Source organism: Heloderma suspectum, chromosome 4, assembly GCF_057233095.1.
Source record: "Heloderma suspectum isolate Gila_16-S chromosome 4, 16-S_ref, whole genome shotgun sequence".
Classification (NCBI taxonomy): domain Eukaryota; kingdom Metazoa; phylum Chordata; class Lepidosauria; order Squamata; family Helodermatidae; genus Heloderma; species Heloderma suspectum.
This window is the reverse complement of record NC_139461.1, coordinates 286,651,051-286,677,855: the sequence shown is the minus strand read 5'-3', so window position 1 is coordinate 286,677,855 and position 26,805 is coordinate 286,651,051. Positions and strand designations below refer to the sequence as shown.

At 47.2% G+C, this 26,805-nt stretch overlaps 1 protein-coding gene across 1 annotated transcript; it reads right to left on the bottom strand.

The window, feature by feature from the left end:
• Positions 1-7,910: 7,910 nt before the first annotated feature.
• SNAI1 (snail family transcriptional repressor 1) lies at positions 7,911-14,043 on the bottom strand. Its single transcript, XM_084854124.1, has 3 exons — positions 13,824-14,043; positions 12,134-12,655; positions 7,911-9,483 (listed from the first exon to the last, which is right to left on the bottom strand). The coding sequence occupies exons 1-3, from the start codon at positions 13,900-13,902 to the stop codon at positions 9,302-9,304; spliced, it is 783 nt and encodes a 260-aa protein (XP_084710250.1). The 5' UTR covers positions 13,903-14,043; the 3' UTR covers positions 7,911-9,301.
• Between the last annotated feature and the right edge of the window lie 12,762 nt (positions 14,044-26,805).

Here is a 26,805-nt window from a genome sequence, read left to right as displayed (position 1 = left end):
TCTCAATCGCAGGATAAAAGCCTGGTGTGGAGAAGCCCTTACTGTAACATATCCCCCCCCTTTATCTAATGCAAACTTCTCATTCCCAAACCAGAAGTAGGTTCATTTTAGATTTAGAAGAGAGACCATAGTTCAGTGACAGAGTACCTGCTTTGCACGTACAAGGGCCCTGGGTTCCACCTCTGGCATCTCCAGTCTTGGGCAAAATCTAACGTCACCTGAGCAGAACTCCACTCATGCAACAGGACTTTCTTGTCCTCTCCTTCCCCCAGCAGCCATCATGCCCCCCATCATTTTCAATGTGTGCATGTGTGGGTGGTCTATGGCGGAGGGAATTCCCCTCCCCATCCCCTTATGTTCCTAGTTGCTAAATTTGGTATACTATTGGAATTTGGAAATCTATAACTTACAGGATCATGAAAAAGAGGATCATGAATAGAATCCAGAATGTGTACTACTACTACTTCTTCTTCTTCTTCTTCGTATATTAGAGTTATGCTTTAAAAAAAAAAGAGTGCAAGAAAACCCTTCTTGCCTTGCTCAGGAATAAAAGAAATAATGAGAGAGAAAAAGTTTGTTTTTCCTGGGAAAGAGTTTAATTAGAGAATTGCTGAGCAGCAGATCTCTTCCCTTTTACGACCACATAACTTCCTGGTTGTTGTTTTTTAAAGCCTCCTGGAACTGAAAGGAAACTCCAGATTAAGTGTAAGAATCCTGAGTTGCTGATGGCATTTATTCAATCTGTCTCTCGCTTGATAAGGTGAAGCTGAAACTTAGATTGCTGGGAGTGAAAACTTATTTCTTTTGGTTTCTAAAATTTATGACAATCCTCCAGAGGGAAACAAATGTGAAGAAGGAAACAAGCAACAACATATTTTGCCTGTAGGAAGGTCACAGTCAAGAAGAAGAACGGAAGAGAGAGAGAGAAGGATGTGGATTCTTCAGACAAATAACCAAGTTTACATTCTTTAGGCATCCAGAATTCCTGAAGTTCAGTGGGAATTTTGGCACACTCACATCACAGGATCAGACTAACAAGACAGTTCCATACAATATCCAGGCTTTTACAGAAAAGGGCAGACCGTCAGCATTGCTCAGTTGCAGAGCTAGTGGTACAGTCCTCCACAGAAGATAGAGCACTGATTAGGAGTGATCCCTGCCTCTGTCATAAACACTAAGTGTTTTCCTCCCCTACCGCAATTGATCCATTTTTAAAGCCTTTACTTACCCCACTTGTTGTTGCTCAGTCGTTCAGTCCTCTCCGTCTCTTCGTGACCCCATGGACCATAGCACGCCAGGCCTTCCTGTCCTGCGCTCTCTCCCGGAGCGTGCTCAAGTCCATATCCATTGCATCGGTGATGCTGTCTAGCCATCTCATCCTCTGCCGTCCCTTTCTCCTTTTGCCTTCAGTCTTTCCCAGCATCAGGGTCTTTTCCAGAGAGTTTTCTCTTCTCATTAGGTGGCCAAAATATTTGAGCTTCAGCTTCAGTATCTGTCCTTCCAATGAGCACTCAGGGTTGATTTCTTTTAGGATTGACTGATTATTCGGGCCATTCCAACTTCAGTACTGCTAGCAGTGAAAGCCCAAAATGAAACCTCCACCTTTAGAGACAGTAAACCTCTTTTGCTTACCAGATGCTGAGGCCACGCAGGACATGGCTATCTCTCAGTCCTGGCTTGCAAACTTCCCAAAGGTAACTAGCTGTCCACTGATGGAGAGAGATTGCAGGGCTAGATGGACCTTTGGTATAATCCAGTAAGGCAGTGTTGTTATTTTTCTTTTTCTTAAGTCAATGGGCCAGCCGCCAGGGTGAGTTCAGCTCAGTTTATTAAATTACAAGCCTCCATAGAGGTGTGTTCTGAGTAGCTACTCCACAATTACAGACATCCCCATGGAAATCCACCAAAGTCCAGGATGCAATGCAAGATTTTTCCAAATGAGGTGGCAGTTGATTACTTTGGTTGAGCAATCCTCAAAACACCAGTTTCAAATGTGTCCTCTTAAAGTGGGGGTGTTGAATGTCTTTCAGCCCGAGGGCCTCCTTCCAGTTCCAAAAAGCTCACAGGGGCAGTATTCTAATGGTGGATGGGGCCAAAGGCAAAAAGTCCGTGGCCAAAAATACCAGCATGTTTTAGCTTAATGCTTTTACTTTCAGGAACTAAGGTTTAGGAGAAGCATTTCAACCTTTTAAAATGGGAGCAGTGGGGGGGGGGGTGCACAAAAGCCAGGAGATCACCAAACGATTGTTGGTCTAGGGAAAAGGGGTAGGGCCAGGGAAAGGGGGAGTTCCCATCTGTGGAATCCATAGGGCTGGATGGGGGACCCCAGGCAAGACAGATTTGGCCTCCTGGCCTGAGGTTCTGCAACCTTGCATTACAGTCACTCTTGGAGACAGTGGGGGCTGGTGACTCCAATGTCAGTGGAGCAGTGAATCCGCTCCGGCTTTTAGTGAGAACCAGTCAGAACTCTAAAGGAGCTATCTAAGGTGCGAAGCCAGAGTGGATTCACTGCCCCACTGACAATGGAGCAACCAGCCTCCACTGGGTACCACTGTTTTCTGATGAAGTGGACAGGAATGAGAGGATAGAGAATTCAAATTTTAAAAGATCCATTTTAAACGTCTATCTCTCACCTCTCTGATATGCCCAAGAATATATATAAGCTAAAAAGCCATAGTTTAGCCCAGTGGAGGCTGGTGGCTCTGATTTCAGTGGGCTGTGAATCCATTCTTAGTTTCAGTCAGAACCAGCCAGAACTCTAAAGGAGCTGTACAAGGTGCTAAACCTATTTTGGGGATAGGGGTCAGCACCTTGGGATAGCTCCTCTAGAGTTCTGACTGGTTCTGAGTGAAACCCAGAGCAGATTCACCGCCCCACTGACATCGGCGCCACCAGCCTCCACTGCTCGGAGAGATACCCAGCCAAAAATGTACACCTCCTTGTTTTGCACTAGCGCAGCTTTTTCCCAAGCTGCTGCCCTCCAGATGTGATGATGGGAGTTGCTCTCCAGTCTCCAGATGTGTTGGACTACACCAGCTTGAGGAAGGCTGCACTAGAAGAAGGGGTGCGACGTGTGAGTGTAACTCAAGCATGTACGTGGATTGCTGTTTGCCATAAAACGTGAGAACAGTAGCTGCAGGAAGACAAGAGTTTTCAGCAGGGAACTCACTGGCATGCTCCAGTTACAACAGAACCTTTCCCACTAGTTGAACAATACAAAGAGGCATACATCACATCAGGACATCACAGAAATCCTTCTGCTTGTGCAGTCTCATTACTGCCATGAATAATTTTCCAAGGGAAATGGCAGCAGTCCCATTGGCTGAGTGTCTAGACAAAGCACTAATATCCGGTTATGAAGCACAATCTTGCACTCATCAGCGGAAGAGATTGCAGAGCCTAAATAAGAGAGTTATAGAAGAAGAAAATAAGGGCATTTGCCTCACATGGCCAGCTTTGTCCATTGCTCAGGCACAAGCTGGTCAAAGAAAAAAGACCAGCACTAAATGAGCCTCGGGGATTCTTTATAGTGGATGTGGGCAATTTGTGGTCCTCCAGATGTTGTTGACCTGCAACCACAAGTTGCCCACTCCTGCATTAAGGTATTTAGGAGGAAGCCCTACAGCTAGTACACCATTTAGGGAGGAGGAGGAAGCCATCTGTCCTCCCCACGTTTCTGGCCATAGAGGGTCCATAGCTCGGGGTAGAGCATGTGCTTTGCATGCGGAAGGTCTCAGGTTCAATCCCTGGCATCTCCAGGGAGGGCTGGGACAGATCCCTGTCTAAAAATCTGGAGCACTATTGCCAGTCAGTGTTGACAAATATTGAGCTAGTGTTGTGTTGACAATATTGGACCAATAGTCTGATGCATAGCAGTGGAGGCTGCTATAGCTCCTTTAGAGTTCTGGCTGGTTCTGACTGAAACCCGGAGTGAATTCATTGCCCCACTGCCCTCGGAGCCACCAGCCTCCACTGATGCATAGAATCATAGAGTTGGAAGGGGCCATTTCGGCCGGAGAGTCCAACCCCCTAATCAGTGCAGGAATCCAGTTTAAAGCAGTCCTGACAAGTGGCTGTCCAGTTTCTGCTTGAATATGTCTACTGATGGAGAGCCCACCACCTCCGTAGGGCAGTTGGTTCCATTGTCTGACTGCTCTGACCTTTAGGAAGTTTTTCCTGATGTTCAACCAAAATCTGCCTTCCTGTAACTTAAGCCTGCTATTTCATGTCCTACAGTCTTGGTCGACAGAGAACAGGTCGCGGACCTCTTCTTTGTGACAACCCTTTAGGTTCTTGAAGAGTGCTATCATATCCCCTCCCCCTCAGTCATCTCTTCTCAAGGCTAAACATACCTAGTTCCTTCCATCTTTCCTCCTAGTGCTTCGTTTCTAGTCCCCTGATCCTCTTTGTTGCCCGTCTCTGAACTCGTTCCAATTTATCTAAATCCTTCTTCAAGTGTGGTGTCCAGAACTGGACACAATATTCAAGGTGAGGTCTGAGCAGAGCAGAGCGGAACTAGTGCTCAGTATACGGCAGCAGCTTCCAAGGATCCCAAGACTATTCCTTCGGAGGGAGCATCCTTATGTCACAGATTCTAAATACTGAGGAACTGTTGCAATACATCAGCCTTCCCCAGCCTGGTGCCCTCCAGATGTGTTGGACTACAACTCCCAGCATCTCCAGCCAGATAAACGGTTTGTTTGCTGTTTAACCCTGAATAAATACAAGCTCAGGCTTTTGCTATAAACTTTGTGCTCCAACAGCCCCTGGCTCCCAGCCCAGCGTCTGAGGGCTTCTTCACATGGAGCTTTTATCCCACTATTGAGATTGCTCACTCATGGAAGTTTGCGGGCCCTTTAGGTGACGTTGTGAACCTCCAGGGCATCTCCTGCACTAAATGACCTTTATTCCATTGTTAAAAAGATCGGAGATGATGAGGTATGAAGTTACAGTGCTTGAGTTCCCTCTGTGAACCCCGGCAAGAAGAGGAGCAAGATCAATGAAACATATGGAAGATGCAGTGAAGGGGGAAAAGGAGAGGGGAAAGCAGGGGGGGAAGTGTGCGTAAGGGGAGTCCATCGCGATCCTGTATTTAAAACAGAAGCAGAAAGCCCCGTTTTCAATGAGAGATTTTAGGCTGGTGTAGAGATGCTCTGAAATTTGAAATGCTGCACTAAGGAAGCAAAGGGATAAGCTCGGGATGTGGGACCTCCAGCCCGGGGGCCAAATCTGGTCTGCCTGGCATTCCAATCGAGCCCTCCAGGGTCCTTCAGGTGGCCATGCCCCCTTTCCCCAACCACTGATCTTTTGGTGGTTTGGGTTCCCAACTTTTGTGCAGTTTTCCTCCATTCTGAAAGGTTGAAATGCCTCTCCTAAGGCGTCCTTACTGGCAATAAGAGCTTTCGGATCAAATACGCCTGTACCTTTGGTCCTGCCCCCGCTTTGCCTTTGGCTCCACCCACCAATGCTGTGGGGATGCAGCCCCCAAGAGCTTCTCTGAAATGGAGTTAGACCCTCAGGCTGAAAGAGGTTCAAAATCCTGGGATAAGAAAAGCAAGTCAGCAATCAGAGCTGGCACTCACCCCAACGGACGGGAGAGACCACCTCTCAGGTTGCACTGGCTGGGAAAAGTGAGCTGGCATTCACCTTTGGGACCAAGCAATGCACGTGCTGAGTGAAGGGGGCAAGAATCTTCTGTCTGTCTTGGGAACTACCAGGGCTTGCCTAGGGATGAGACCACCAAACCCGGAGGGCAGGGGCAGGAGAGGATTTGGAGTAAGCCTTTTCAAGGACGATGTCAAAAATGAGAAACCAATCTTACTGCAAGAACTTTCACATGCATGGTTCTCAACTGTAACATTCAGGTAGGATCTGACGATACTGCATTCTTTACAGGGAAAAGGTGAGCAGCACTACATGGTGCAGCTGTAGTACGAACAAGTGGGGCCTGCAGCAAAATGTTGCAGTGTGGAGTGTGCTTGTTCAGGATTCCAAACACTCAATTCCATTCCCCAACCTGTGTTTTCCCCAAATAAATTTCCAACAATCAGTCTAGCCATTGAGCATGCTTAGTCCTCTGTTGGACTGTCCCCTCACCCTATTTTTGTGCTTCTGCCACCCTGGGGATTCTTGCAAGCCTGCTGATACCTCCTTCTTGTGCATGGGCATGGCACTCACAGCCTGGACATTGGAAATAAAGGGAATGACTGGAGGACAGAATACTGGAACTGGATCTGGGAGAGCTGAGTTTTTGTGTTGCCTCTGCTATGGCGAGTTCCCAAATGCAGACTCATCACTGGAGGAGTGAACATTGATTGCATTCACACAGTTGCATTAACCTCCCATCTAGTTTGGCCCCTCTTGCACATCCAGTAGTGGGCTGGTGTTGTGTTACAACCTAAATTCATCATACAGATGTACCACTTCCTTTTGCTTATAATTCCATTTGCTCCATTCTAAAGACTTGGGAGTAGGCAACACAAGAAAACTAACAAAAACTCAGTACAATAAAGTTCCTGATAAAAGAATACAATGCCATTATATCTGTTACCCTAGACCTGTTCAGCAATGCCCATGAAAAACAGGCCCAGCTAAAAAGGTATTTCCAGTACATCTGCCACTCAATTAAAGAATTATTCATGCAAGTCTTAATCAACTGATTAAATCATGCACACACACAAGAATTGTAATAGTTCTGAAAAGTATTCCATTTTCAGATGATGCACTGATGTCTTTCACCATCTGAGGAGGCAAGCTTCATTAAGAAGCAATCCACCCATGGATTTGTACTTGCTTTTTAATTACTTTTTTGAAAAATAAAGCCTGCTGCCCAATCAGCAGGACACCTTTTTAATTGATTACATGTTTGATTTATTCATCTACTGATTAACCAACTGAAGATTGCAGCCCTACTGCTTATGGTTCTGTAAAAAGTAATTTACAGCACAATGCTATGCCTGTTTACTCAGAAGTAAATCCCATTGTATCCAACTGAGCTAGCCCCAAATAAGTGGGTATAGGATTGCAGCCTAAGGCTCTGGTCCTTAAAAGAGTTTCTGAGTTTCCCAGCTGTAGAGAATCACAGCAAATGCCTCATTACTTAGCACAGACCTCTGAAATCTCTCTTCTTCCTGTAGCCACTCCCTTCTAGCCACATCCAGGTGACTGTCCTAAGGTGCCATTCCATAGAGGACTGGACACAGTTAATTGGACAAGCAATACCATTCCAATAGATTAGCCTGTTAAATTGTTACCTTGTGTTTGTGCAAGGTTTCTGTATACACAGTGGAAAGATGTTACTAAATAAGAGGTTCACTAATATGGGGTAGAATATATATATAGGTTTCTTTTCTTTTTTGCTAGTAGCGCTTTATCAGGCAGTTCTGCACTGTGTAGTTCAACACAAAAGCAATGCTGACTTCTCTTTTGTCCCAACTTCTTGCAGAGAAGGAATCCTTAGTTATTTTGTATGTTAGGAATTCAGGGCAATGCATGCAATATATTTGCAAGTTCTCCTATGCAAACCCCATTGAAATAAATCAAAACTACACAAGTGTTTCAATTAACAATCTTAAGCGTGCATACCACGGTGTAAGCCCCACTGAATGGAGTGGGGCTTATTTCTGAGGAAACTCACATAGGATTCCCATTGAAACTAACAGAATAAGGGTGCAATCCTATGCATGTTTAGACAGAGAAAAGGCCTACAACTCCCAGCATGCCCCAGCCAGCTTTGTAGGCCTTTTCTCTGCCTAAACATGCATAGGATTGCGCCCTAAGTTAGCCGAGTCTAACTTGCAGGTGTTCAAATAACAATGAACTTTTGCTGGGTTAAGGCCAATGTCTGCGGATTTTTTTTTTTTTAAGCATGCAGGTTGTCAGAAAGCTGAGTAACAGCACAAGACCATATTATAAATTAACCATTTTATTGAATATCAATAAATTGCATATAATTATATATAAAAATGTTTTTAATCAGTATAAAATTGTGGCACAAAAATACATAAATACCAGTGTACCTTTGAAATGTAAACATACCCTTTTTTCTTGCTTTTTTCCTTTTTTGTTTTGTTTATGATGTGGAAACGATGTACAAAAAGAAAGATGCATTCAGCAGGCACCTGTCAATAACCATAAAGAGCTCTTTTGGCACACACCTGTCAATGGGCCGCTCTCTCCACACAGGCTGCTATTGTATTGCCTGACAAGTGCCTGCTATTAGTCACAGTCCTTTTGAAAAAGCAGTTGTTAAAAGAAGTCATATTAACAGGTGCTTGAGTGCATAGCTGCTCTGTAAACAGGAGTCTGGTTTGAAATGGCTACCCAATGCCTTCAAGAGACATTGTTAATCTTTGAGGCATTGCAAATTATCATTGTGCTGGTGGGAGTAGCAGCTGCTTCTGAACTAATGCAATACTGTATTACTGCATAGTCACACCTTCTACGGGTGATGTACATACAATGCTAAGAGCAACAGAGAGTTGGGGGGGTGTTAACACTTTGCTTTTGTCTTTTGCTTAGAGGCATATTAGTTCAGGGTCAACAGTTACTGTGAATCTATTATTCTCCCCCCCCCACGCCCTCCCCACAATACTGTGATCCTTCCAGCCAGCTAGGTGCAAGGCTCAATCCTGAGAGGTACTAGTCACCTTCTGAACCTTCTTACGCTTGTAAAAAAAAAAAAATGTTTAAAGACATAAAATAGCAATGGCCATTAGCTTAGATGGCTTTTAAAAAGCAGACTGGGAAAATTCACAGAGGATAAGAGGATCCCATGGCTATTATTGGACATGAAAGTCTAAGTGGAACCTCTATATTCAGTGGCAGTATAACACAAAGTACCAGATGCTAGGAGAAAGAAAAAGAAAAAGAAGAGGTAGCCATTGCCTGCATGCTCCACTTGCGAGTTCCTGGTAGCATCTGGCTGGCTGCTATTGCGAGACAGAATGCTGGACTTGACAGACCTCAATTTCAGTGAGAGGTTCATATTAAACATCAGCTCACACATGTCATTTTGTATGCCAGGCAGCCGTTTGGAAAGGAATAATGTAATCCTGCACCTGCCTGAATCAAGAAGAATTCTGCCACTGCCAGGGGGAAGGGGATCAGGCTTTAAAAACTGCCTCAAGGACAAAGAAAGAAGTATTATGTATGGTGCTTTAAGGCCCCAAACAGCTGGAAAATAACAGTTTGATACATGCTGTCCTGGCAGTTCAACTCAATGGAAACTATCTTCCTACAGAAACTAGTTTACAATACATGTATTTGCATGGAGAGTCCGTGGCATTGTTGGAGGGAGACCTCAGCGACTTCCAGTGCAGCCCGTTTCTTCGTGCTTGTGGAGAAGTGACATCCGGGAGAAAGTCCGGGAGCAGGTTTTGCATTGATACTTCTTGACGTCGGAATGGGTCTGCAGGTGGGCGCGGAGGTTTGACCGGTCAGCAAAGGCCCGGTTGCAGTGTGTGCAAGAAAACGGTTTTTCGCCTGCAGGAGACAAAAGGACAGAAGGGGTCATAAGCAAAGTTCAAGCACATTACATCCTCGCAGGTAAGTATTTGAAGAAACATGTAAGTGACATGTCCAAACTCAAAGAGTGACATCTTAACAACAACTTCCTCCAACCAGGTGACCTCCGGATGTGTTGGACTACAAGTCCCAGCATCCCTTGGATGCTGGGACTTGTAGTCCCAACACATCTGGAGGGCACCCAGTCAGAGAAGGCTGCTTTACAACTTATTTCCAGTCTTTCACTCCACAACTTACATATAAAGAACTTATGCAGTGTGAAATACATAGAGAAGACAAGAGATCCATACCTCGTTGAAACAGATTCATGCCACTTCTGAGCACAATCTTTTACTTGGAAATAAATCCCAGTGAAATTGGTAGGGCTTATTTCCTTATAAATGGCTTCAAGGTCAGGTGTTAATGACAACTCCAGATCAGCTGGTTACCCAGATCCTAAATAAGTTTCGTCAGATGCCATTTTCAATGGGCCAGATCCAGCATACAATAAGCACATTTAATCTCCCTGAATTTCAAGGGGAAAGAGTGAGACATGTCGCTTTCCCACTGAACTGCAGGCAGGACTGTGTGCATGGATTCTAACGGGACTTTGTTCCAGAAAGAAAGCTGAGAATGTCACACCAGGGGTAGTATCTAAAGTTAGTCCTACATAGAGCAGACCCACTGAAATGAATGGGTTTATTCTACATGGGATTAACATTGGATACTACCCTAAGACTGCAATCCTATAAACTTATCTGGAGAATAAGTCCTATGGACCACAGCAGATCTTACTCTTGAGTAAACACAGACTGCATTAGGCTGCATTGCTGCATGTGTTTTGCTTAACTAGACGGAGCAGTCAGCCCATTCACGATCCTCATACGATGGTGCTGCATGACAATCCAAACTAATGACATTAATTCTGCACGGTGCAAAATGGAAATTATTTCATCTGCCAACTCAGTGCAGCAAAAGGTGAAGCATTAATTGCATCAGTTTGGCAGCCTTCAAGGGCTCACAGTTCCAAGTATAGCTATATCCTTTCCAGAGTTGTATTCCTCCTCCTCCTTCCTGGTGCGCCCCCCCCAACCCCTCCCCTGTGCTGAAAAGGCTAAATGGGATGAATTCCTGTCAGATAAATTCTTTTGGAACTGACAAACAGGCGTGCTCAATTTGGAAAGCACAATTAAGTCTTTCGGGCTTCCTTCAGGCATCACCTTTAGTAATTTTAAGAGGGTGTGAAATCAGCACCAAGTAACAATTAAACTACCCCCCCTCCCCAAACCAGCACAAAAAGCTGCTTGGAGGGAGATGCATTGTAAATGTGATACTTCTCTCGGATTAAAAGCTAAAAAAGCTTCCACAGGCTAGCTAGCAGCTGTGGAGTCTGGTGTTCAGCCCCGGGGCATTACAGTAACAGGTGCACTAGGAGAGAAGAGCAGCACTGCTACATTAAAGCACCTGCCTACCTCCCCGCCCCACTTTCCAAGATCCCTTCCCACCTCCTCCATGGTACCATTAGGGGTACCATTAGGCAAACAATGCACATTGACAAGGACTAGAATGATGCCTCTCCCGAGAAGGGAGAAGCAAGCTTATAATTCTTGAACGATTCAGTTGTCAGCGGGAAGGTTTTAGAAGCCTGTAAGGCAGGTGCTGTGTTCGAATGAAGCAGTAAGTCTCTCCCCCCGCACCCCCCCCCCCGCACCCCTGGGCCACATTTTAGCACCTTGTATAGGAGACAAGAAACAGACAAGTGTGGGAGGGAAGACAATGTCTGGCATTTAAACCCAAGATGAATCGTTTGCTAGACAAGGGGAAGAGCATGCCTCAGCCACAGTGTTGACATTACACATGCCTGCAGCCTTGGATTGCATGGCGGGCACAAAGCCCTCTCAATCAGATGGTCCTTTTGTGCATGGAATGACTCAAGGCTGATTCACATGACCGAGTGCCTGCTGAGTCGCGGGCACGGCGAGAGGCAGTTATGCAATCGCCCCTCCCCATGGGCCCAGATTGACTGGGCCACTATGGACCAAGGACACCATGAAGAGGGGGGTTTGGGGAGGAGGGGCTAACTGGACAACTGCTTCACTATATGGACATCGTGAGCCCAAATACAAGCAGCCAACAGGCTGGCATAAACATGAGCCCAAGTTTGCAGATCGGCTCTTAGATATCACTTACAAAGTGGGAATTGAGTTGGGATGAATTTCAGGCCAATTTGGCTCAAAACTGTTGATTGATTGTCTTATTTAGGGCACAGTCCTATGCATGTTTAGACAGAAAAGGTCTACAAAGCTGGCTGGGGAATGCTGGGAGTTGTAGGCCTTTTCTCTGTCTAAACATGCATAAGATTGCACCCTTAATTGATTATTAAGCTGCTCTTCTGAGCTCCTTTTTGGCTGAGGAGCAACATAAAAATACTTTAATACTACTACTTATAATAATAATTGTGTCTGCTTGTTACTTTGAGAGAATTGAGAGAAACCCTTTGGGAAACCTTATCTGCTCAGATAAGCTGCATGTGGTGTTGACTGGAATCAGGCTGCAAGCTACAGGAGGGGGGTTGGGAAGAGGGAGGAGATAAGAGTGACCAGAAGACAAACAGAGGAGTCAGCTTTACCCGTGTGAGTTCTGATGTGGCCCTGCAGGAGCCAAGGCCGGGAGAAAGCTTTGCCACAGATCTTGCACACGCAGGGCAGGGTATGGCTTCGGATGTGCATCTTGAGCGCTCCCAGGCTAACGTATTCCTTCTCGCAGTACTTGCAGCTGAAAGATTTCCTGGCCTGGGAGTCGCAGTGCAATTGTCTGTGCTTGGAAAGGCCGGCAAAAGTCGAGTAGGACTTGTTGCACTGGCTGCAGTGGAATTTCTCCGCCTCAGTGGCAGACGAGGCCGGGCTGGGCGGGTCAGAGGTTGTCTTGCCGTCCTCCTCTTCGCTGGACAGGGAGGTCAGGTCCAGAGGCTTGGAGTCGGGGCTTGGGGGAGAAGCGGCACTTTTCTTGTACTCCGGCTCGGAGGTGAAGAAATTGGAGAGCAGCCCCGTGTCCCAGACAAGCGGAGGGTAGTAAGCTCCAGCGCTCAGGAGATCTGGCTGGGGGATGACGGACAGGGGGTACTTCTCATACAGGAACGGGGAGACAATCACTGGAAAGGGATCAAAAGTCAACGGTTATAATGCAAGCATGCAAAAATGGAGACAATCTAGGCAGGTGACCTCTGTAACCTTCTGGCCTTTATTTTCGCATGCTTGAAGGGGTTTCACCCATACTTAGCTTTCCCGCACACATACGCACAACCCCCTCCCCCTGTTTCCAACTCTTAAGGCTTGGTTACAGAACACACGATTAACAAGTTTCAGGTTCCTTTGACCATACGCAGAATGCGATTGAGCAACCAACAACAAGCTTCCCCACAGCCGGAATCCAGGGCAAGAACCAGGTAGAAGTACTTTATTTATTTATTTATTTCTATCCCGCCCAATAGCCAAAGCTCTCTAAGTGGTTCACAAAAAAGGAGTCAAATTTAGGGCACTCTTAAACTGGTCTACTCAGAAATAAGCCCCCACTGAGTCCAACGGGACTTACTCCCAGTTAGCACTTTCCCCCAACCTGGGACCTGCCAGAGGATTTAGGCTGCAACTCCTATCAGCTCTTGCCAGCATAGCTAGTGGTCAAGAATTCTGGGAGTCGTAGTACAAAACTTCTGAAGGGCACCAAGTTGGGGAACGCTGGCGCATAGGATTGTGGTCTTGATTATGTCTTGGGTATTACAGTACCACCCTATGTCGTGTCCTTCTGCACGCTCCCCGCCTTGAACTACCAACCCTTCTCTCCCCCCCCCCCCCATATTGCCACGAAGCTTTAGCCCCCTGCGCATCTGTGCTAAACCTTGGGCAACGGGGAGACAAGACAGTGTGGTGCCGTGGATAGACAAGGGCTTGGGAAACCCAGGTTCTAGGCTCTACTCAGCCATGAAGCTCACTGGGTGCCTTCGGGCCAGCCACCGACTCCCAGCCTGACCTACCTCACAAAGCTGTTGTGAGGATAAAAATGGAGAGAAGGAGAATCACACTCGCAGCCTCGGGCTCCTGGCATAAGCCTTGGATTTATCCTCGGATTAAGTCCTCCTCGGATAAATCCTTGGGATCCTCGGGGAACTAGCTCGGCGCGGCGCCACGGCCCCGCGCTAGCTAAGGCGCGCGGGCGCCAGGCTCAGACCTCGCCGCGCCGCCACGTGGGCTCGCGCCGGGCGCGCCGAACTCCTGCCAGCGCCCCCGCCGCCGCCCCCCCTGCTGCCCGCGCGCCGCGCCTACCAGTCTGGCTCTCCAGCTCGCTGTAGTTGGGCTTCTTGCTGGCCGAGAAGTGCTTCTTCACGAGGAACGAGCGCGGCATCGTGCCGGGGAGGCTGGCGGCGCGTCGGGCGCGGCTGCGATCCCAACGCGGCTTGCGGGCGAGGAGCGCTGCGTGCCGCCGCTGCCGCTGCGCGTGGACCGGGGCGAGCTCTGCGCCGGCGGCCGCGGTGCTGCGAGCTAAGCGAGCGGAGCGCCCGCGCCGCGGACTAATAGGGGCCGGGCGGCGGGGGGCGAGGCTGATCCGCCCCGCCGTGTCACTCGGCAGCCAATGGCCGGAGGCGGGGCGGGGTCCGGCGCCTTTGGCTTCGCCAGCAGGTGCTCCGGCGGCCGAGCCCGCCCGCCCGCTCGCCAGGCCCGGGAGGCCGTCGGGGCGGCCGGATGGCGCGGGGGGCGCGGGAGCCGCGGGCAGAGAGAGGCGCCTGCGAAGCGGGCTGGTCCGCCCCTGCCCTCGCCCGGGATCGGCGGACGAGAGAGCCTGGGCCGGCTCTCCAAAGCAAGCGCGGTCTCGCTTCGAAGAGAAATCTCGGCCACTCAGCAGGGCCAGAAACCCCCGGGGGACGGGAGGGGACGGGCCAGTGGGTGTGGCGCGTGGCCCCTCGCGTACTGTGACGCGCGCAACCCTGCCCTGCCCGTGCGCCGGCCCAGAGGAGTACGCCCAGGTGTTGGTTGCGTTTAGCCTTATCCCCTAAATGCAGGTCGCAGCCCTACACAGACGCTTACCTGGGAGTAAATGCCGCTGAACTCAGCGGGGCTTACTTCTGAGTAGACGTGCGTAGGATTGCAGCGGTAAGCGTACGCAATACTTGCCGCCTTCCTCTGTAGCGGCGGTCCTGTTCCCCCACCCCTAGCTCTCCCGAGTCATCACATTTATTTGTAGTTTTCGCGCGTGGGCAAAACCCGCACAGGACGCCGGTGACTATTCTGATTCTGCTTAACTTCCAGTTGTGCTCCGGAGTTGTGCTTTCTGCCCCTCTCTCGGAGTTTGGTAGGCTAGGACTGGATCCCTCTTCTTCTGATCCAGCCTTTCCCAATCGGGTGGCCTCCAGATGTGTTGGACTGGATCCCAGGGATGATGGGAGTTTCAGTGCAACACATCTGGCGGACACCCGATTGGGGAAGGCTGTTCTAATCGAAGCCCAAAGGAAAAAGGTTGCTGCCATTAGAACAACAGCCGTTCGAAACGCTCACTTTGGAGCGAAGTTGGGGAACGCATCCCGGGAAGGGGAGCGATGGCTCAGGATAAGCCGGCCATGGCGGTGTGAGAAAGGTCGATCCCTCCAAACCCGTGTCAGTGCCCGAAATAAGGGGCCGTCTGGCGCCCGTCTTCCTTGAGAGAGATCCGCAAACTAGACGCCCTTGGGTGGTGGCATCTTTCCCAACCATCCCGTGTTATTGCTTTGCATCCAGCTGGCCGCTATGGGCGCCCGTTTCTTTTTTGCAGTGATTTGGAGCCACGTGGAGTTTGCTTCCAGGCCCTGCGGGAGCGAGGCGGACAAGCCCGCCTCTTGCCACCTGCCTGCCCCGCATTCCAGAACCTGCAGATGCGGGAGGGGGGGGAGACCAGAGAAAGGCCTGGCTCGCTCGATTCCCAGTCAAACGAAGGCGAGAGAGGGATTTGCCTGTCTTGGCACCCTCCCCCTCCTATCGCGCTGGCTGGAGAATGCTGGGAGTTGTAGGACTCCCCCCCCCCCCGTAAACATGTATAGGATTGCATCCTAAATCAGCGAACCTAGGTTGGTAGAAAGACCTCTGTACAGTACAGCGCGGATTATAAACCGAGTGGTTCAAAATTTGGAAAGGAGTACGACAAGGCTGCATATTGTCACCCTGCTTATTTAACTTATATGCAGAGTACATCATGAGAAATGCCGGGTTGGATGAATCACAGGTCGGAATTGAGATTGCTGGGAGAATTATCAACAACCTTCGATATGCAGATGATACCACCCTAATGGCAGAAAGCGAAGAGGATCTCAAGAGCCTCTTGTTGAGGGTGAAAGAGGAGAGTGCAAAAGCTGGTTTGAAACTCAACATTAAAAAAACGAAGATCATGGCATCGGGCCCCATCACTTCCTGGCATATGGAAGGGGAAGAAATGGAAGCAGTGACAGATTTTACTTTCTTGGGCTCCAAGGTCACCGCAGATGGTGACTGTAGCCATGAAATTAAACGACGCTTGCTCCTTGGGAGGAAAGCTATGGCGAAGCTAGACCGCATAGGAAGAAGCAGAGACATCACCTTGCCCACAAAGGTCCGCATAATCAAAGCTGCAGTTTTCCCAGTAGCAACGTATGGCTGTGAGAGCTGGACTATAAGGAAGGCTGAGCGCCGAAGAATTGATGCTTTCTAACTGTGGTGCTGGAGAAGACTCTTACGAGTCCCCTGGACTGCAAGGAGGTCAAATCAGTCCATCCTAAAGGAAATCAACCCTGAGTGCTCATTGGAAGGACAGATAATGAAGCTGAAGCTCCAATATTTTGGCCACCTAATGCGAAGAGAAAACTCTCTGGAAAAGACCCTGATGCTGGGAAAGACAAGGCAAAAGGAGAAGGGGACGGCGGAGGATGAGATGGCTAGATAGCATCACGGATGCAATGAAATGGACTTGAGCACGCTCCGGGAGAGAGCGCAGGACAGGAAGGCCTGGCGTGCTATGGTCCATGGGGTCACGAAGAGTCGGACACGACTGAACGACTGAACAACAACAACAACCCGGCAGACATGGCATGGTATAGACCAGAAAAGGTTGGAGCTGGATTCAAAGAACGCGATTTCCACCCGCTCGCCCCCACCCCCCGATGTATCAAACAGTATTTTTACCCGATATATCAAACAGTTTGCTCACCGCTTCAAGGAACTGCGCCTTTTCAAGGAAAAGTTTCTCCTTCGGGAAACGGGAGACGTTGCGGTGGGGGCGGCTCTCTTTCTCGCTCTGCTAGGACACCAGCGCCCTCTCCAGGTTCCTCATGAAATAGATCCATTCAACGAAACCTGAAATCTCTACCAACAACTGAGATTGAATACGATTCCGGCAATATTCAGCCCGCTGAGTTCAGTCGAACTCACAGTTTGCACAGCCTTACCTTAATAAGCATGTGCCGCTTACGCTGCAGTCCTATATGCACTTAGCTGGGAGTAAGGCCCACTGAAGTCTGGGAAACTTCTCAGCAGACACATAGAGGATCACACTGCTATCCACTTCAGGAATTCAGAGTGGATCAACAACCTTTATTATTTTAATCGATTAATCATTGAATGGTTAAATTTAAATAATCTGCATGTTATCAAACCCTCAATACAAGTGATTTCTGAGTCACTGAAGGAAGTGTGGGATATCTTTTGTCATGAAAGGCAGGTAATACAGCTTACAAAATAATAAATATCATGCAATTTTAATATGCAAGCTGTGTTGGTCCATATATACATATCTATCCCCAAAAGTAAAATAGCGCAAGTACAATACCTTTCAGTGGAGGCTGGTGGCTCTGATGTCAGTGGGGCGGTGAATCTGCTCCGGGTTACACTCAGAACTCTAAAGGAGCTTCGCGCCTTGGATAGTTCCTTTACAGTTCTCACTGGTTCTGACTGAAACCCGGAGCAGATTCACTGCACCACTGACATCCAAGCCACCAGTCTCCACAGATACTTTTATTAAGATTGATTAAAATTTCACAAAGAATTGAGGCGGCTTTTGAATTCATCAGAACTGTTCATCAGCCTACAGGCTAGGCCATAGACATTAAGCAAAAAAGAACTGAAAAGAAAAGGTGGGTGTAAAAGATGTGGTATCCCAAGATGAAAACAGACCTGTCTGCACATTGTCAGAAATGGAAGAAGGGAAGTGTTATGCAGACTTGCAGTGCAATCCTATATAGATCTACTCAGAAGCAAGCCCCATTGGGATCAGTGGGGCTTACTCTCAGGTGAGTGGGTAGATGATTGCAATCTTAATTAGGTTAGGCCATGCTAAACCAGACTTCTGCTCATTCTCAGAAGAAAATGCCACGTGTAATATATTCTTTTTTCATCCTATATTATATTAACACACCAGAACCAAAAGTCATACATATGCGGCCACATTACTTCAAATGTGTCTAAACTGATTAAAATTGTGCCCCCCTTCACAATTAATGAAATAAAGGTTTGGGTTGATTAAATGGTCAGTTAAACCAATTGATGCAGCCCTAGTAAAATAATTTACTTTTATAAAAAACACACACCAAACAAAATACATTGAAAGCAAAGCTACATCTCTGTAGCAATGACAAAACTGCATTATGATGACTGTTGCTGATAATATTTTAAATGGTCTTTAAAAAGTTGGACATCAACTGATTCCTGACAAACTCCATTGGTTCAGCCCTATGCGTGCAGCAACATGTCCAGTTAACTCCCACCAAAGTAAACACCTCTTAAACCACCCTTCTCTTTGAAAGGGAAAAACATCCCTTGTGTTCATATGCAACTTTGAGCCCTTTTCAAATAAGAGAGGGCAAAGCAATGTCGTCATAATGGTAGCTCCCTATTCTGTTAAAGTGTCCCAGAAATGAATATAATTAGGTGTTGTTAAAGGAGGTTTCCACTACTTAGACAATGACTAGCCGTCATAAAATTAGATAACTATTGACTGAAAGGCTAACATTTGTTGGTTTGATCGGAACTGTTTAAACTTAACTACAAAGGATTTATAGGAGGGAGAGGGTGTTGGAGAAGTGGTTCTAATTTAATTTGGCAAGGGGAATGTATAGCCTTTGGGGAATATTGTTGTAAACGTGTACCTTTTGTCTGTCCTTAAGAAAATCTGTTGATAAATACTCTTAAGTAGCAGGCAAGTCCTTAACAGTGAATAAAGGCAAATTGACTTCATGAAGGGTATGTAAGCAATTGTGTGTGAGAGACATGATCATGTGCAAGCAAGAAGCTCACCTCGATCAGGTGATTCAGGAAAATTCTGGCCAGGCATGGTGATAACATCATTGTAAAGAAACCTGTTTGGAGATTACTTCAGCCACAGCATACTCATGTGCCCCTAATGGCATTGGCCACCTGTAATCCAATCAACCTCAGCATAATCCAGCTAGTAAAAAAACAGGGGACTGCAATTGCAGCACAGTGGTGTTGCACTTGTACAACTGTGCAATTTTTGCCACCTTTTAAGGTCTTTTTTTTAAGTGCAATGGATAGATAGGCCTGGAAAGATCATCCCCAGTGATATCATAAAGACCTGGAGACTTCAATACAATCCTTCTCCCCACCTCTAAATTCAAAGGAATGACATGTCCTTACAGGGGTTGGGCCCCCGAAATCAGACATCTTCTCTCATTGCATCTGATCCTCCACCCTCTACACACCCAAGCTAAACACTCTGATCAGAACCCACATTGATTCACCCATTTGTAGAGCAGACCCAACTGTAGTAGGATCGACGTGTCACCCAATGCAATGCTAGTGAGAGAGTGTTCCGTTCTGATCCAGTGTGGTGTAGTGGTTCAAGCAGCCTTCTCCACCCTGGTGCCCTCCAGTCCAGATGTGTTGGACTACAACATTTCAAAACAGCATGGCCATCTATGCTGTCTAGGAATGATGGGAGTTGCACTCCAACCTTCTGCAGGGCAACAAGTTGGGTAAGGTTGGGTTAAAGTATCAGATTAAGACTGGAGAGAGACAGATTCAGATCCACACTCCCTGGGTGAACTTATGCCTGTTGCACTCTCTCAGCCTAACCTAGCCCACAGGGTTGTTGTCAAGAGAACATGGGGGCGGGGACCATGTAGATTGCCTTGAGCTCCTTGGAGGAAAGACAGGACGTAATTATAATGCATCTGCAACATTTGTCTTCCTTTGCAGGAGGAATGTTCTGGCTGGTTTTGACTGAAACCCAGAATGGATGCACAGCCCCACCACAACCGGACCCACCAGCCTCCACTGCATAAACCCCAGCCAACATGGCAGATGGTCAGGAATCCTGGGAGATGTAGTCCAAAACATCTGGAGGGCACCAGGTTGGGGAAGGCTGTCAGAACGTAGGAGCACAAAAGGACGCATTTGTTATACCTGAGAGGATACTCGGGAGCGTGTCACCTGCTTTGCTGAAACAACTGCACTGGCTTCCGATTTGTGTCCAAACCCAGTTCAAAGGAGGTTTACCACCACCATCCTTTCCTATTGGCCTTCTGCCACAGTATTAAGACCTTCCTATTTAGGGAGGCCTTTGGTGTCTACAGCAGGGGTGGGGAAACTGTAGTGTCAAGGGCCATGTTCCCTCAAGAGGAATCTCTTGGAGCTGCAAACCAGGTGTGGGCAGCGGCCGAGCTGGCAGTGGCCACCCATTTTCTTTCTGCCCTTCTACCCTGATCCCTCTCATCCCCCCCCCTGCCCCCAGACAGGGTACAATGGCCAAGTTCTCAGCTGAAGGATTATTGGCAGGGTGGCTAGCACAAGAACAGGGATCCTCACAAGGCTAATCCAGTGGATGAAGTATGAGGCTTCGGCCTGGGTTCAAATCCCACCACAGACTACATTTGTGAGTACATAGAAGATGTTTTACATGTGCACCCTAAGGTCTACATTTTAAAAAAGTGTATACAAAACATGCTATATGTGTGAATACTGATAACAATTATAATACAGGTAAATATGAGAGAAGGAGTCTATGAGTGGTTGTGCTGGCATGCTGTACTATTTTTCTGAATTCTGAAAGCAAAGGAAATACAGTGTAATAAACCCTACGAGGGATGGTTTGGCAAAACTACTAGGATGTCTTTAATCCAGAACTAGTATTTATTTTAGGTGTTGGACATCAGCTGTTCACAAGGTACAGGGCTGGTTTTTGATGCTAGGGTTCAGTCTTGAAACCAGTATGATAATGTCAAAATCTCTGAACATGTGCGGAGTGTGGTTTCTGCTGAAGCTTGATTGTTGAGTTTAGGCTACATACGGGTGTTGGAAACTGAACTGATTTATCTGCTGATTATACACAGCTCCCTCCAGGGCTTGAAAATGCATGCTTGCTGCTCAACTGCTGCTAGGCCAAAGGAAGGCTGGAGCAGGGAAAGAATCTGGAGGCTGGGCTTTCTTAAGTGGATAGTGCACAAATTCAATCCTGGTGCCTGTCAGTAGAGGCTGGTGGTTCTGATGTCAGTGGGGTGGTGAATCTGCCCTAGGTTTTAGTCAGAAGCAGTCAGAACTCTAAAGGAGTTATTTGCACCTTGGATGGCTCCTCTAGAGTTCTGACAGGTTCTGACTGAAACCTGGAGCGGATACACTGCCCCGCTGACAACAGAGCCACCAGCCGCCACTGGTTCCTGTGAATGCAACACAGAGAAGTACCAACCTGCTTCACACCTATCTGGATTAAGGGGTGGGGGGTGGGGGTAGAGCTTCCAGATCACAACATGCAGCTTCCAGGATTAAGTTGGACACCATTCAATTAGATCTATGAAGTTTAATCAAACTCCTGTACTTGGTCCTATTCCATTTTGCCACTTCCTTATCATGATTCATTTGGAAGAAGAAGAAACCAATGGAGCCAGAGAGTCCAAAGAAGAGTTTCTCCATAGCGCCCCTGGGCTATCTAGATCACCTCTGATCCATACACAGTTCCTGCCCCTGATCTCCAGGCCTGGTTGATGTTTTCACTGAACTAATCAGCAGTGAGATCGTTCCACTACCAACATACAGGGACACCTTGCATTTCACTAGGTTAAAAATTGGTTAAACCCAAGACTTCATTATATCTGAGATGGCACCATCAGTGTTTGACTATGACCAGGGAGTCCAAGTTCAAATCCTTGCTGGTCTCTTCAGGTATCCTACCTGACAGGGTTGTTGTGAAGATAAAAGGGCACAGTGTATGCACATCTGGTTACAAATCCCTATCACAAGTTGATCTGGGCCCCACTGAGCTGGCTGGATCTACATTCTCTTATGAGAATGGGGATGTGTATTCCCATCTGAAATCACTATTGACTGCATCTGGCTGCATTCACGGTGCTTTTATTGCAGATAACACAAACATCCTGGCACTAAGTAAACCAATTAACACATGAAGTGTGATAAAAGTCCAAGACCAATCCAAAAATCAAAGACCACTGTCAATAATGTGATTGCCACTGTCTCTACTTTCTGCATTTAATTTCCTTCTGACCTCATTGTTTACAATTCTCCCCCCCATCTCTTGTATATAAACATAAAGCTCTCGATAATATTCCATGCATCTGATGAAAGCTTATGCTAGAATAAATGTGTTAGCCTTTAAGGTGCTACAAGACTCTTTGTTGTTTTTAAATCTCATCAGACAAGGCAGCCTCCCTCAGCCCAGTGTCCTTCAGATGTGTGAGACTACAACTCTCATAACCCACAGCTAATGGCCCATTGACTGGGGATGGTGGGAGTTGTAGTCCCACACATCTGGAGTATGCCAGTTTGTGGAAAGCTGTAGGAAAGAGCAACTTTACTTGTGACTCAGCCCTGTGTTGAGTGTTGTTAGATTAATTGGATTGCTCTCACTCAGCCTTGATAAAGAGGGCTGTTTACATCTTGGAGAAAGCTATTGTTCTGATCTGACTCCAGACTCCCTTTACAAGTCACTTACAGAGGTACCTGGGGTCAAATTTAACTTTGCAGCCATTTGACCTGGAATAAAGCGACTTTCCTTAATATAACGGTTAATATAAGTGTTAAGGTAATCATCACTGTCTGTATATTTTTGCATTTCAATTCCCTCTGACAACATAGCATGCATCTTTCCACACCCCACAACCCTGCTAAGCATGAGCATAAAGATGTGCCAGTTTGAAGTGATGCATCTGATGCAGTGGACAGTGGCCACGAAAGCTTATGCCAGAATAAATGTCTTAGTCTTTAAGGGTGCAATCTTAGACACATTTAGACAGAAAAAAGTCCTACAATTCACAGCGTGGCTGACTGGTGAGTTGCTGAAGTTGTAGGACTTTTTTCTGTCTCAACATGCATAAGTTTGTACCCTAAGCTGCCACAAGGCACTTTGTTGTTCTTAATGTAAATAAAAATTTTGCTTAAGGAGAAGTACTTGATAACGGGAAAATCATTCTGATGGCTTAATCATAGCATCACTCTTCTGTCACTGTTGTTGAGATGACCTCTTCTTAGGACTACAAGCCCCACCACTGCAACTAGTTTGTTGGATTATATGGCATGCGGGCTGAGTATGATGGGAGTTGTACGCCAATGAATCTGGAGGGCACCAGGTTTGGAGGAGATTGAGTTAGAATGTCAGACTAGAACTGGGGAGGTCCAGGTTCAAATCCCCACTCACCCATGAAACTCACTGGGTGACCCTGGACCAGTTTTGACTTCTTAATCTAGCCCATGGGGCAGCAGGGACCATGTATGCCACCTTAAGCTCCTTGGAAGAAAGGTGGGATATAAATGTAAGCCAGATAATGAAGAAATAATACTAAGGTGCATAAATAAAGGCAAATAATACCAAGGGCCAGCACTCTTCCATCTACAGTGCTGCACCACACATCTACTGTGCTATAGATATTTAAAAGTAGCAGTCGCTTCCAGTGGAGTCTGGTGGCTCCGATGTCAATGGGGTGGTGAATCCGCTCCGGGTTTCAGTCAGAACCAGTCAGAACTCTAAAGGAACTATCCAAGGTGCAAAGTTCCTTTAGAGTTCTGACTGGTTCTGACTGAAATCCGGAGCAGATTCACTACTCCACTGACAATGGAGCCACCAGCCTCCACTGGTCTCTTCTCACCCACACTGTTCTCCCCCATCTATTGTGTAAGAACAGAATATTAGGCCTCATGCAGCAGAATGAAGTGGTCAGTGGTGAGGGGACAGAATAGGCTGCACCAGCTGAGACTGTGGGAGGTGGGTGATAGTATTTTTGAATGCTGCTTTTTGTGAAAACCAAAAACTCTCTGCAAGTAGAAAACAAATACTTCAGGAGCAGGGCCAACCAACTCCTGCTGTGCTGATTTTCTACTTCCATGTGATATGTATTTTACATAGTGGAGTATTAAAAAACACAATCCCCCATTTGCAGTGTAAAGTGATGCACTTTATCCTACCCCCTTGGGTTTCTACCACCTCATTCTGCTGCATAGGTAAATGAGCCATAGTATTCTGTCCTTACACAGTAGATGGTAAGAAAATAGCCTTAGATGTGCTTCTAGGAGGCTGAACATACTCAAATCTGAAAACTTATTTGTTCTGAATTTCCCTGAACAAGGACCATTAAGGTCTGAATTGCATTGGATTATAATAAACATTTTCTCTCACCTGTACCATTGTTTTTCTACTCGTGGTGGCCTATTTTTGGGGTTCCCATCTTGTTAGACACTCTACAGCAGCCTTCCTTAAGCTGGAGACCTCCAGTTGCTTTGGACTTCAACTTCCATCCACCCCAGCCACCATGACCAATAGTGAGAAATGCTGGGAGTTGTAGTCCAAAATATCTCAAGGGCACCAGCTTGGGAAAGGCTCTGGAACAGGGATGCGCAGAAAGATCTCCAGATTCAAGACGAGGCTGGACAGCCATCCATCAGGGGTGCTCTGACTTCGATTCCTGCATTGAGCAGGGGGTTGGACTTGGTGGCCTTGTAGGCCCCTTCCAACCCTACTATTCTATGATTCTATGTTTTGGATTTCAACTCCCAGCACTCCTATTAGGCATGCTGGCAGGGACTTCTGGGAGTTGGATGTCCAAAACATCTGGAGATCTACCTTCTGCCCACCCTTTCTCTAGAGAAAAGTCTCACATGAACTCCAATTGCCCCTATTTACCAGGTCCGGGTGCTGCTTTCTGGTACCTGCCCCGTGGTTTGTCTTATGAGAAAACAACCCTCTGTTTGGACTTTTGTTTCAAGGTTCCTTTTTGCTTGTTTGTTTTAAAGTTCACCAAGCAGTGAAACACTTGAACCACACGGACACTATGCTATTAGTTAACAGAAAGGTGGCTTTCCTCTCTCTAATCCAAACTGTTCTCTGACCTCCGAAAATGGCTGGCGACTGGACGTTCTTTCCTTTCCAGCTGCTAGTTTGAAACAGTGCTCCAAGTCCCTCTGCTGCCCCCATTCTCCGCACCTTTTCCAAGCCACTGTCATTTGTACAGTTGCCTCAAGAGCTTATGCAAGGTAAATAACAATTTTTAAACTTTGTGGTTGCACAACATGTTCACAGGCAGGTTCAGAGGTGAGTGTCAGTTGCCTAGCAGTCAGGGGTTGCGAGGTGGGTGGCAAAAACAGCTCTTTCACAGAGGGTTCCCAATACCCTCCACTGAGAATTATTTTCCGCCACCACAGCCTCAGGGCTTTGAGGGGTGGGTAACTTTATTGTAGATGCTTATGGCTCCTACATACACCCTCTGCTCTTTTCCCCCACCTCCCAAATTACGGTTGCAGTCTTCCTCTGTAGAACTTGGCAGCCAAATGTGACACCTGCTAAGAGTTCTAGAATTCCTTTTGGTTCCAGGACAGCTGTTGGTGTGGTTTTTTTTAAACGACTGGGGTTGTGGGGAAAGAGCCTGCATTTAAACCATTAGCTTGTAGGCTCCGGGGACCTGTCTTTTACACACAGATAGTAGAATAAATAATTTCAATTTCTGCCTCATCCTCTCTTCTTAAGCCCAAATGCAGTCACTGACAAGAATGCCACCCTGAATAATGGTTCTAGTTTCACCGCCCCCCACTTCCTTCAAATCCCTCCCTTCTCGCACTGAGCTCTGGCCCTTCTCCTAGGGATTTGGATGCACCAGCACCTGCGAGGGAACCATGCTGCGGAGCGAGGGGCCAGGGCTGACCTTTGGCTTTGACACCTAAGCCACAAAGGTGCCGCTTCCCTGCGGAGTGGTTCCCGTGTCCTGCCTCTACTGTGACTAAGCTTAAGTACGTGTAACTAAAATATCTCGCATCCTGTGCCATCCATGCACACTGGCATGAAGACAACGGTGCTAAGCAGTGTCCCCTCATCCCTATGTCCTGCCTGGAGCTGCTTCTCAGAGCTCCAATATCGACGTATAGATTTATTCACACATGGGAAACGTTTTGCTCAGCTGCACAAGCCTTTCTTTACAGAAGTGAGAACTGCCTCTCCACCACCTGTCGAGGTACAGACGTACTTTATGCAACGAACAAGGACAGCAGCCAGCCCACCCACCCACTTGAAGAGCGAAACATTTTCCACAGCTGCCTCCTCCGCACTCTGGCCCACCCATTTTGCTGTGACGTAGACAGCATACAATAGCCACAGTGTGGTTTCGCCTCTTGCTGCTATTTTTCCTCAGAGCTGGTGGCATAAGGAGGCTGAGGTAGGTAAAGGCAAGGACTCTGTATAGGCTCAACTCATGATATTTTGATGCCAGAGGCAGAAAACTCAAATCATATTCTCCCTCTTACTATTTATTAACACGGGGCACATTCCAATGGGGAAATTCTCTGGCATGCCTTATTAGGATCCAATGTACCAGCCTTCTCCATCTGGTGTCTTCCAAATGTGGTGAACCACAAGCCCATGATCCCCAGCCAGAATTATGGAGTTGTAGTCCACCACATCTGGAGGGCCCCAGGTTGGGGAAGGCTGGTAAATACTAACAAGTGGACCTGCAACAAAATGCAAATCATTATCATCATGTGGGAAAAAACCCTAACAATTTTGTTGCAGGTGTGGAGTCCTTGCTGGTCAGGATTCCAGTCAATCCATTCTACTCCCCAGCTCCCAACCCCTTACTCCCAACAGTAAATCAGCACACTGTGCCCACTAAGCACATTCAGTCCTTGGTGGGATGTTTTTTTTTTGGGGGGGTCCCCCTTAGGGTTTTCCCCACCTGATTTTTATTTTTTGTACTTCTGTAAACCTTGGTTCCTTCCATGTCTGCTGATACCTCTCCTCTTGTTCATGGGTGGTACCACTTTGGCTATAGAACCTACCGAATTCATAGTCTGAACATAAGAAATA

Coding starts and splice junctions, on each gene's coding strand:
- SNAI1 (XM_084854124.1), bottom strand. CDS start 13,902: ATGCCGCGCTCGTTCCTCGTGAAGAAGCACTTCTCGGCCAGCAAGAAG. Junction 12,656..13,823: donor CGAGCTGGAGAGCCAGACTG/GTAGGCGCGGCG, acceptor ATCCCTTTCCAG/TGATTGTCTCCCCGTTCCTG. Junction 9,484..12,133: donor CCACATCAGAACTCACACGG/GTAAAGCTGACT, acceptor TGTCTCCTGCAG/GCGAAAAACCGTTTTCTTGC.